Source organism: Sitophilus oryzae, unplaced genomic scaffold (assembly GCF_002938485.1).
Source record: "Sitophilus oryzae breed Bouriz unplaced genomic scaffold, Soryzae_2.0 scaffold_376_pilon_pilon, whole genome shotgun sequence".
In the NCBI taxonomy this organism is placed as follows: Eukaryota; Metazoa; Arthropoda; class Insecta; order Coleoptera; family Curculionidae; genus Sitophilus; species Sitophilus oryzae.
Window position 1 is genome coordinate 989,669 of NW_022146947.1, and position 13,122 is coordinate 1,002,790.

The following is a 13,122-nucleotide window of genomic DNA, read 5'->3' on the forward strand; positions in this document are numbered from 1 at the left end:
AACGATCGGTACCACCCGGTATAGATAATTTTAATAATTCTTGGTGTACATGATGGCAACTTCTGTTCTAGCAATCGATCCTTGTTTTCAGCTCTATCAGACAACCTAATGGGGTAATAATTAAAATTAAACTACCGATTCCTTTAGCTTTTCTACTTGTGAGCTTGTGTTTAGATTGCTTTAATGGAAATCTTATAAAAAGTTTTTCTATGGTATACAGGGTGGTCCGAATAGCATTCGGGGGAACTTCGGCATTCGGAAGCATATTCTCCAAATGAAAATAAGTAAAAAAATCGTATAAATGTATGTCATAATAAAATAAATATATCGGTCAGGAGATATATGGTGTAATAGTTTCATTTTTATTTGAATTTTTTGTTAATGATGACATGTATTGATTATTTCGATTCCAAATATCGTGAGAATCATTACTAGTAGCGATTTTTACCAAGAGACCGCTTTTACACAAAAAAAACGGCGGAAAAATATTTCCCTCAGTAGCGTAATACAGCTACGGGCGAAAAGTTATTACTATTCGAAACAATTAAAAACATGTAGATGGTTCCCTCTACAGGTACGAGTCATACTAACATAGAAATCGAATTTCTTCTGTCAAAAAACACCCAGGTACCAATTTTCATCCAAATATTGACTTTAATTCAGAAATTATTTAGAAAAAAAAAGAATATAAAGAATAAAACTTCTACACCTTGTATCTCCAAAACTTTTTTGCTTATTTTTATTTACAGAATATGTTGCCAATATTAGAATACAGACTACCCTGTATAATATACCGTGTGATTGAATGAAAACTACTAAAAATAAATTGCAGTAGGCATAGAAATAATTGTTAATATTTGACTATTGTTTGAAGATAATATTGTTGACATTTATGTTGTGACCTCGTTATATTAACCATAGTTTTCTTCTTGTTTCAGGAAAACGAATGTGACAGCAATTCAGGCGAAGAAGACGATGACATCTCAGAAGAAGAGGTTATCTGTGAGCCTCCAGTAAAAGTATTCAAATCTGACTCGTCCGAGAGCACTAGCGAACCTCCAGCTCCATCCAAGGATCCAGCACAATCAAAAGAACCATCCAGAGAGAAAGAAGATCAATCTCCGATCATTTCGCAAATCAAAAAAATCAACAACGCCTTGATTATGTCAAATAAAGCTGCTGTTTCTGGTACTACGTCGAAGGAAATTGTTAAAACCCCTCCTCCTGCTAGTACTACTGCTACTACAAGTCCTATCAGTAATATTCAAGCAGTTCCTTTAATAGTTCAGACGGCAAACGGTGTGGGTTTTGCCAGTGTTTCCGAAGGAATGATTTTGGGCATGGTCCAAGGCTCTACCGAACCAAAGTTTATTGCATTGCCTATAAGTTCACTTGCCGGTGGTACTATTACCAGCGCTCCGAGTAATAGTGCTGTAAAAGACGATAATGTTAGGTAGTGATTGCTTATAAAGGTCAAAAAATAAACTTTGTAAGAGTTTTGGTGAGAAACAATACCATTTAAATGAATACCAAAAAAGTGGAAGCAGTCACTGTATCAATATTGTATATAGTACTAGGAAGTCAGTGTGATTGAATTACCACAACATAAAGTGGTCGGAAACCCGGGTTGTCCACAAGGGAGCTCTTTGGAAAAACATAAATTTAAAGAAGCTGTTTGTATATGAAACACTAATAATATCTTTAGAAAGTATGGAAATTTTTAAAATATGACAAGCGGTTGTAAAATGTACCAATGCTGGCGTCAAAGTGTTGGAACGCTAATTGTGGTTTTGTTTGTTCAGTTGACATGAAAGATAAGTATCCTAGTTTTGCACGGTTGCTCAACCGCCGCTCGACTCAGGAGGATCAAAAGATGGTAAAATTCTAGGACTTTTTTCAGATTTTCTACTGTAGTTCCAAAACGTTGTGTTCTAGTCAATATTTCACTTTTACAAAAATAAGACCATTAAATTCTGCGTATAATGAGTATTAATTCATTCAATTCGGTCCAGTAGTATGTCAGAAATCGAAAGATGAAGAATGGTGATATTTACCAATTTTGCTGATAAACGCATTAAAGTGACATTCAAACGTTCGTCACACGGAAACGATCATTCTAAATAATCAGCCATACAATAAAAGTTACAGAGCATCAAATTAGCATTTTACATCAAGAAATATATGCCGAGAAAAAAAATTGCGTTCCGTCGTCCAACAGTTCGTAGAATGAGTATTAATTCGGTTCGATAGTATAGCTAAAACTGATGCTTTAAATTAGTTATTTTTACCAGTTTTGCCACTTCAAAAGAGCATCTCTTATTCAACGACCGTAATAAGAATTGTCTAGTTAGCATGCTCTATAAAAAGCTAGATGATCTGACTGATAGACTCATTATTACGACTGCAATTGACTTATCACTGAGTTATCCATCAATAATAATTGTTTGTTTTTATATCAAACACTAATAATATCTTTAGAAAGTATGGAAATTTCTAAAATATGACAAGCGGTTGTAAATTGTACCAATGCTGGCGTCCCCAGTGGAAAAACTTACGCTTGACTGAACTCCGTCATTGGTGAATACATTGGTTTAGCAATAAGCTCGGTAGTTTTAGGAATTCGATTCGTTTACACTTGATAACGGTCGGTGATACATTTGACCGAAACGTTGTGTAAGAAAATTAAGGAGCATGTCTGCCCAAACAGATATTTTATTTGATATTTCATTATCTAAACCAATCAAATTAGAAGGTTCACTTGGAGAAAAGTGTTGGAACGCTAATTGTGGTTTTGTTTGTTCAGTTGACATGAAAGATAAGTATCCTAGTTTTGCACGGTTGCTCAACCGCCGCTCGACTCAGGAGGATCAAAAGATGGTAAAATTCTAGGACTTTTTTCAGATTTTCTACTGTAGTTCCGAAACGTTGTGTTCTAGTCAATATTTCACTTTTACAAAAATTAAAGACTATTGAATTCTGCTTATAATGAGTATTAATTCATTCAATTCGGTCCAGTAGTATGTCAGAAATCGAAAGATGAAGAATGGTGATATTTACCAATTTTGCTGATAAACGCATTAAAGTGACATTCAAACTTTCGTCACACGGAAACGATCATTCTAAATAATCAGCCATACAATAAAAGTTATAGAGCATCAAATTAGCATTTTACATCAAGAAATATATGCCGAGAAAAAAAAATCGCGTTCCGTCGTCCAACAGTTCGTAGAATGAGTATCAATTAAGTTCGGTAGTATAGCTAAAACTGAAGCTTTAAATTAGTTATTTTTACCAGTTTTGCCACTTCAAAAGAGCATCTCTTATTTAACGACCGTAATAAGAATCGTCTAGTTAGCATGCTCTATAAAAAGCTAGATGATGTGACTGATAGACTCATTATTACGACTGCAATTGACTTATCACTGAGTTATCCATCAATAATAATTGTTGGACGCAACGCGAAAATTTTCATTTCCTCGGCATGTATTACTTTGTGTAAAATGCTAACTTAATGCTTTATAGCTTTCATTGTATGGTTTATTATTTAGAATGATGATTTCCGTGTGGCGAACATTTGAATGTCACTTTAATACATTTATCAGCAAAATTGGTAAATATCACCATTCTTCATCTTTCGATGTCTGCCATACTTCTGGACCGAATTGAACGAATTGATATTAGTTATACGCAGAATTTATTGGTCTTTAATTTTTATAATAGTGAAATATTGGCTAGAACGCAACGTTTCGGAACTATAGGGGAAAATCTGAAAAAAGTCCAAGAATTTTACCATCTTTTGGCCCTCCCGAGTCGAGCGGCGGGTAAGCAATCTTGCAAAATGTTATTAAACTTTTGCTGTCATTTTGGTATTGCTACATTTTTTGCATCTAATAAATTTTTTAAAATGTAAAAAGTATTTAGAATTGGTGCTACTAAAGTCTGTCCAACGAGTCAGCGAAGATTTCGACAGAGGACATCTAAAAAATTACATAAAATACAACTGATACGCACTTATTTGTTTGATAAACATTATGGTACTTAAAAGAGAAGATTTTTAATCATAGATAGTTGTTATTTTATTATCACTACAGGTAGCTAATATCATATTAGACAGAAACTACTTCGATTGTTGAAGTGCAGAGTTGACTAAACATAACTGTATTATATTAATAAGTTAAATCAGCAAGAGATGTGATTATTTTGACAGTTCAAATTCAAAATTTGATAGGCTAAACAACTGTCACTTATGTATTCTCTTCTTGTGATTATATATTGTAGGTAGCTCCAAAATAAATAAAATGTATGTTACAGTGAAAGTCGAAAATCCAGTAAATGTTAACAATCGATGTTAACTGCGACTGTGGAAATGTAGTAATGTAGTTAGTAATGTTTGTTAACTTTTACTAGTAAGCATTTGCTAGTGAGCGTTACTAAAACTATGTTGGTGGAAGTTGGAACAAATAGTACTTTTAAGAACATGGAATCACCTCCATATTTAAGGTGATATGCTCATCTAAAAAATTACAAGAACACTATAACCAAATAGAAACACCAAAATTATTGGAGTCTTCCAGGTTCCTGAGTTTCGCTTGAAGTCGGTTTCAACTTGAGAAGCACAACGGTTCTGGTTCACTTAGTGGCATGTTCGTTCTTTTTCCAGTTAGATCGTTTGCGTTTTCATTGCCTCCTATCCCTTGATGGGCTGGCACCCAGAGGGAGAGGACTTTATTATCTTTGTCTAATTTGTTCAGCTTCTCTAGGCATTCTTTGATCAACTTCTAATTGATGATTACTGAGTTGGTCGCTTTTAATACTGCATGACTATGGGATAAGATGGATATTTCTTGTTTTCGATAGTTCTTATCTAAGATAAGTTGTAAGCATCTTTTGATAGCGTAGAATTCTGCCTGAAGGATGTTGGGGTAGGTACCCATTGGTTGGTGTATTTAGTTTCCGGTCCAAATACTCCTATCCCTGTTCATGTTTTGGTTTAGGAAGCATCAGTATTCCACGTTATGGTATATGGTATTTTACCTGCTGAGAAAACGTTTCTCTCTTCCAATCCTTTTTATTGATCAATGAGGTGTTTCTTAAACTTGTATATTCTTGGTATGCCATCCACTGGGAGTTGGAGGAGTGGAATTATTCTTGTGAGGGTTTCCAATTGATTTTTCCTGAGCTGTCAATTAGTTTCAAGTAATTTTCGGATAGTAACTTATTACCTACCGGCAAGTGTTATAAATAGTGAAAAAGCAAAACGAATTTGAATACTAGCATTCATTAGAAAGCTCCAGTGAATGCTAACCTTCACTAGTCAAAGTTTGTTTCAAATTTAGTTGTTGAACTCTTACTGGCGTAGTCTCGACAATCATGAGCTTTTACTAGTAAGTAATTGTTACTAATAAGTACTGATTACTGATCCCGTTTCTACTCTAACATACAATAAATTAAATTGTAGCCTTTTTCAATTATCAGTAACACACTTTTATAAATTCTGTCAACTCTGGTATTATAAAATTTTTATTGTGTTATATATGTAAATAACCTTTTATTTATTTATGTTAGAACCATTGGTTTCATATGACACGTATAAAAACAACGTCACAGAAGGTGTAGAAATACAATTTCACTTCGAACTTCACTATATCGATCTTTGACGTTTATTACATCTACAGTGATAGGTGCTACAGCCTGCTATGACGTCGTTTCTATCACAGGGTAATATAAAATATCAAGACTGTGTAAAATTAACTTAGAAATAAATTTTAGGAATTAAAAAACTAAACTAATCTGATATTGTGCACAAATTCTGCTCTAGAATTATTCATATATGACAATAAGGAAGTAAATGTGAGGGTTTGTTAGGTTTGGTGTTCAAAGTGTCCCATTTTCGTTGGTTTTATGGGGTATCGCTATGAGCAGTGTTCGTTGATTGTTGGGAGGGGGTAAGTCAATCACCGCGGCTTTATAGATCTATCGTGAGCTCCTTTCTTGAGTTATAACTCATCAGCCAGTGTGTGAGACGATTTTACAGAGGTTAGTTCTTCATCTCTGATACCAGTTGTACCAAAGTTTCTAGCTCGAATGCTTATCGTCGGCGCACTCACGTGATGAGGAATTCTAGTGTTTCCCCATTTTGCCCCCCATAATCTGCATTTGCCGTTGATTCTTATCTTGAATCTACTGAGGTGTTTTTTGAGGAGACAGTGTCCTGTTAAAAACCCCGTGACAATACGAAGATTGTTCTTACTTAAATCAAGGAGAATCTTAGTGTCCTGAGAAATTTCTTCAGGAGTCTTAGGCCGTTGGAGGATTCCCATTCCAGGTTCTTGAGTTCTGCTTTAAGTATGTTTCTACAGGGGAAACAGAACGGTTCTGGTTCAGTTAGTGGAGTGTTCGCTCCTTTTCTAACTAGATTGTTTACCCAAAAGTAGGAGGACTTTATTTTCTTTCCCTAAATTGATCAGCTTGCTTCTCTAGGCATTGTTTGATGTTTCTCTTGCAAGATACGAAAAAGGTCGAAAAATGCCACATTTTAAAATTGACCCTGTATTTTTTTAAAAAAGCTAAGACAAATCTATGAGTAGCATTTTTAGTTTCATAGAGAAGAAGCATAGTGATGCGAAAACCGCATCTTTGTACCTCTACTCATAAACAAGAAATCCTGCAAAACACACGAAAATGAGACACCCTGTACAAGGTGATTCAAACTTTTGTGACTATACAACTGAAAATATACTTTATTTGATATTCATATTTGTTTGAGCTCTCAATAAGTGTGCTAGTCAATATTATATATATATATTTTTATACCATTATAATATGATTGGATAGATTTAGACTTAAGTTGGTCTCATTATATTATCTATATTCTGTGTTAAAACTGCCTTATATCTTTTGTGATCTTATTACCAATATTATGTACTTATTTATTTAACTATTTTATTGAGTGAAATTGATGATAAATGATGCCTTCCTATTTGTTAGAATAAATTTATTGGTGCTTTTAGTGTTAAGTATTGTACATTTTCTGTTTAACGGTTACCAACTACCTATTTGTTGTTTTTAGAATGTAATATATTAGTCGTGATTATTTTTGTACTAATAAAAAAATTTTGCTAATTTTTTTCTTTTTATTTTCATACCTTATTTTCCCAAATCATAGACAATAATAATTGTAAATGGTAGATTAACTAATTTAATATACAGGGTGCCAAAAAATAGTATACCTAATGGGGGGTATCTTTCTTTGGTGGGCGATTCTACAGGTTAAAATAAAACAAAAAGTTCCTATGAACATATGCCCTAAAATGTTTCCAGTTACAGCTTGTTTATGTTGTTTTATTTTTATTTTTATCTGTAGAATCACACATCGAAGTTAGATACACTATTTTTTTGACATCCTGTATATTATTTTCTAATTTATTGAATATATTCGTTGTTTTTTATCTTTCTTACGTCCGTCATTGGACTCAAAGTTTAAGTGACTTTAACCAAGGTAAGAAACGGAATAGAGACTTACCTTTGAATGAAAATGACAGACAACAAATGTTACCGTTAGATTACGATAGTTGGACACAGAAAATTTACTGACTAAAGAATTCATGCACAGACTCGAAATACTTGGGCACTGTTACGGGAGGCCTATGTTCAGCAGTGGACAAGATAAAAGGCTGGATGATGATAAAAGAATTCATAAAGCTTCATTCAGAACCTAAGAAGATTAGTGAAATAAAGTAGGTAATAGTTTCAATTAGCGTAAATGTTTTTGTTCCACTAATTTCAATTTAAGCATTCAAAACGTCAAAATTAGTGGTAGTTCTTTTCAATCATTAAAAAAAGTTAACTTAATTGACTTATTTTTTTTTGTACTAATTAGCAAGTAATGTCATTTTGGCCTTTGATTACAAAGTATAATTGAATTCAGTAATTTATTCCATTAATTTTGTGGTTCTGATCACAGTACTGTGCGCAGTATGTACTTTACCAATACTTCCACCAATACTTCACCGATGCGCAATATGTGCATCGACTGCGTCACTTTGAACTGAATCAAAGGGACTCTATACTGAATCAAAGGGACTGATATATGGGAATGTGGCTCACCCATATAACTTTTTTTTTTCTTCTTTTATTTATAGAATGACATGTCATATGTCAACTTTTGACATTTTTGCATATATGGTTTATTTGAAATTATAACTTGCGGTTTGTAACAAAAATTTGACTCGAAATACCAAGTGTGTGGTATCAAATTATTCGTAAAAAAATGCTTTTTCCAAATATGCTAATGAGCCACCCTCGTTCAATTTGAAAAAATTTAGATATGATTAAAAATACGATTTGAGCCTTTTTTAACCGGCCAGGACAAGACACCAATGAACTATATACTAAAGTAACTGGACAGAAAGCGGCGTAGTGGCGCCTGAGGCAAATTTTCGAATAGAAAGAGAGGGAACGTAAAAGGGGTGGTTGTCTTTGTCTGGCTCATTAATATAGATGGAAAGCCATGTGGTTTTTAATTTATTTGTTTAAATAATAATGTAATAATAAATGTTCTTGTTTTAAAAGGCTTTTAAATCAATTCACAATGTTTTATTTGTTCAATAATTGGAGTAGGTATAAATATTTGTAGCATGAAATGCATTATTTAATAAAGGCACATGTTAATAATATAACAAATGTTAATAATATAATAAACAAAGTTAATGGTTACCAATCGGGGGAAGTGAAAAACTAGAAAGGTTTACTTTCTATTTCTTTTACCTAATTTAATTTTGGCTATAGTAGAAAGATAAAAATTATAATGCCTACCTCTACTAATATGGGAAATTGGGATCAAATAAAAAACAATAAAGATATACAAATATAAAATTACATTTTTATTTACTACTAAAAGTACAAAAATTAACAAATTAATTATTTAATTTAAATTAATCTTCTTTTTATCTTCTGCTTTAAAGTCTTTATTTGTCTGCGTAACTTTACACGGCTTCTTGGTTTTAATAGTGAACATTGAACTTTACGATCAGCAAATGTTTTAGCAAAAGTGGTTGAAGTTGATGGCTGAATCTCCGGTTGACTACATTCTATTTCAGCCTGATCAATGTCCATGGGTTCGGCACTATATACTATCTTAAATAAATAATAAAAGTTGATAAAAAAGGCCTTTAGAGTAAAGCGGTTGATGGAAAAACAAAAACCTTTCCCTTCCAATGTTTAAGATTTGAATCTTGGCTTACCTTCCCGATTAAGTCCCTTCGTTGCACAACACTTTTCTTTTGCAAATGTTTGGGAAAGGAAAAAATACTTGGAACTGCATCTGGTTTGAGTACTTTTTGGTTTGATCCCAATCAAATCAGAAAATCAGATGGCACAAAGTGCTCCGAATACAGTTTGCTTGATTTTGAACACAGATTTTGAAGGCTTCTACTTTTCTCGTCGAATGGCTTTTATCCAGAGATTAAGGATTTCAGGGCGCCTAAACGGAAACCCAAACATAAAATGTAAACAATATAATCTAATAAACTTTTAACGCTGTACCCCTTACAAATAAAGAAATTGGCTTCTGTGGGTTATATTCATTACTGCAACCATATGCAGCATAAAAATTGACCATTGTAATTTATTCTTATAAATCAACTCTCCGGTCCGTGATGTTCTCCCCGTCTCCGGTCACTGATAATCCTAAATCAGGTAAACAAACTCTTAAATTGCTAAAATTCGTCAATGAAATCCAAACACAGTAAACGCCATCGCCAATACTCGCATATCTGTGCAAGCGCGACAAAGACAACAACCCCTTTTATTATCCCTCTCACTCTATGACAAATGCGCCTCAAAAATCGATATGTGAAAGCATTGCCGCAACCTTTCCAGTTACGTTAGTTATATAGTTCAATGCAAGACACTAAAAACATTAGACGATCAAATCTTTTTTCCAAGGCTCCTTGATTAAGCATTAGTGTTTTTAACATAGCCATGGCACTCTAGGTTGAAATTTAAAATACAATTTTTTATTAAGCGAGAATGTCAAAAGTTGACATATGAAAAAGTTGTCATTCTATTCAGAATATCATTTTCTATCGAATAAAGTAAAAATATACCGGGGGTGCCATTTAAAAATCAAAAGTTGTAGTCATTTCCGGTGAAACAGGAAGTAACCAAAAACAACTGAATGCGTCAATCAATCCCAATTTATGTCATATACTAACATAGAAATCTCGATTTTTTATCTGAAAAAATAAAAAAGTTACAGGGGGTGAGCCACTTTTGAGACGCACCCGGTATTTGATTTTTTCATTTTAATAGTATTTGAAATACTACTTTTAATTAACACATATAAGTCTAGGCGCAGACTGTGCTCCTGTTTGTAGGGTTGATACCTTTTTGAAAAAAAAAAGGACATTAGACTACAAAAAAGGACGGGGGGGTAACCTGTTGATTGGGAACTGATTATAAATCTCTACTTTAAAATTTTGAAAAGCTCTTTTTGGTTAAAAACCTCAACCTGTTAATATTCGGTGTCTAAACTATACAGGGTGAAGTGCAAATATTTTAAGAGGTGGTAGATCTCGATAAAAGAAACATATTTTCTCTTTATCATTTTTCAAATAAGTCCAAAATAACGAAGTTATTTTACTTTGAAAATTTCCGAAAAAAATGATTTTTTGCTTAAATTTTGAGAACCACTGGATCTTTTCTGGATTTTCTTTCTTGTAAATTTAATCTACTACCTATGTTGCCATATTATCAAGAACTTATGTTTTTTAAATAAAAACTAAAAAAATTTCGAGAAAAATTTTCAAAAAATTCCGAATTTTCAAAATGTTTTTTTCGCGAAAAAAACCTCATAGGCGTGTTTCTGGGGTTGGACTATACTACCAGTTAAAATATTGGCCCTTATTTCTGGGACACCCTGTATATCATTTGAGATTAAACGGCGAGTTCTAAATAATGTTGATAATAATTTAAATAATGATTCTAAACAATAATATACTGTTTTATTAAGATTAAAAATTATACTTCTTGTGGCGAGACTATACATTTCACATTACAGGCGAAGCACAAAAAGTAATTTTTACTTCGAATAGAACATTTTTACTAAAACAGAATAGCAATTTTTTTCAAACGTCAAATAATGTTTTAAACAATTTCCAACGTTGCAAATAATATAAAAAGGTTTAAAAGTATCCTGGAATAAATGATATATCGAGAAATTATAGTTATACATGGGTTATACTCGTTGAATTTGACACTTTATGTCAGTTTAATCATATATTTTCGTACTTTTGTGCTCAGGCGTAGAAATGTTTCACTTTTATGCGTAGGCGTTAAAATTACTTTTTTATATTGCAATCACGTCGCAAAAATTAATACCTACTTTTGTGACGTTTGAAAAAAAAATTGTTGATATGTTTTATAACATGTCTAATTAAATTTGGATGAAAGGAATATTGTTGGTTGCTGTAGATAATTTTTTCAGGGAAAATATGTAAATAAAAAGGACTTTTTAGGTCAAAAAAAGTAAAAAGGACAATTTGTTCCAAAAAAGGACAGGTGGCAACCCTACTTGCCTGCGCCTGTGTGAATGCACGCAACATCGCACCGTCTAGTGCATAGTACTGACTGTGAGAATCCACTTTAAGCGTGTAAAATCTGCTGTCGGGTTAGTACAAAAAAATACATTCACTTCTTTTTCTTCTCTTTCCAGAACGAAAACATTTCCGGCGCAGACTCGAGCGACAGTTGCAGCGACGCCGAAATGAACATCGACAACGACCAGGAATCCTACCCCGTCCTCGTCACTCCCGACCACGAAGTGTTCAGCACCATTTCACCCCCCTCATCGCCCGGTATTGGTGACGTAGCACCCAAGAAATCATCCCCCACCACCACGGCTGCGCCTCAATTACCCCTGCTCAGCCCGTTGCTGTATCAGACTGCGCAGGGTATGATGTACGCTGCGCCGTCCAACGGCGGAGTGCTGGTGGGATTGACGCCCTCACCGGGAAGCGACGTTTCCACCAACCGTCCTCAGTTTTTTACGATACCGTTGTCGATGATGGCGGCCAACGGGCAGGCTGCCGAGCTGGACTTGTCTAAGAAGAAGTAACCAACGAAGGGAAATAATATCTATCTAATACAACATGATCGATAAAAAAAGCGTCGGCGATGGCTATGGAATGAAGATCGCTGTCATTTTATACAGGGTGGCGCCTCTCATACGACACGGAGGCTCCAAGGAGAACGGGAGTTTATATCGAAATTAAATTTTAGGAGTATATGTAGGTTAATTGAGAGCATTTTATAAAAATATATAGAGTTCTACAGGGTGTCCTCAAAAAGTTACGCATCAAAGGTGGTGATTTTGTAATGGAACACACTACATATTAATTGATTTTCGGATTCTAAGAAAACAATAAAGGTGAGTTTCATTAAATAAGCATATTATGCCTAAATTGTAAGGATTTTGACATATTTTACATTTTGTGAAAATAAAGAATAAATTTTAAATTGCAGTAACAGCTACATAAATTATTGTAATTTACCCTGTATAGCCTGATATTTAATTACATTTTTTTTAATTATATTTGACATGAAAAGTTATACAGGGTGATACAAAATTAATATTGAATATTAGCCACTTTTAAAAGTAAGTTACCCCTTTATTTTAAATGAAACAGCGAGTATATTATACAGGTATTCTATGGAGAATTCATATATCTTTAAAATACTATTAAGATTGCCTACGTAAAGTAAAATACTCAACGGTACTAAAGAAATATATTATTAAAACATAATTCATTAATTATTACAAAATTAAAACTAGATATAAGCATATAATTATGACATTAGCTAGATAAAATCAAATGCCCAAAATTTTTCCTTTCCTGTTCATTGCATAAAATGATTCTCTTTTCAAAAGTCACTTTCATGTTAAGAGGCATATGTGGACTTCTACTTGGAAAAGCAGTTACAATCATTTCTCTCATGTTGTCGACAATAGCTGGTCGAGTCTTGCAAACACTGTCTTTAACATACCCCAATAAAAAAGTCAAGACTAGATAAATTAGAAACATTTAAGTTTTCTATTAACTGGTGAATGCACACTACGGTCAC

The 13,122-nt window shown here is 33.4% G+C and overlaps 1 protein-coding gene across 2 annotated transcripts in view; it reads left to right on the forward strand.

The window, feature by feature from the left end:
• Positions 1 to 12,236, forward strand: part of LOC115885169 (serum response factor homolog) — a 136,735-nt gene extending 124,499 nt beyond the window's left edge. Inside the window, exon 3 of one of the 2 annotated variants that reach the window (XM_030903977.1) lies at positions 11,714 to 12,236. In XM_030903977.1, coding sequence (XP_030759837.1) covers positions 11,714 to 12,115 — 402 coding nt within the window. In that variant the 3' untranslated portion in view covers positions 12,116 to 12,236. Of the gene's footprint in view, positions 1 to 938; positions 4,230 to 11,713 lie in introns of those variants that run through there. The other variant, XM_030903976.1, reaches the window with a different exon arrangement.
• The last annotated feature ends 886 nt before the right edge of the window (positions 12,237 to 13,122 follow it).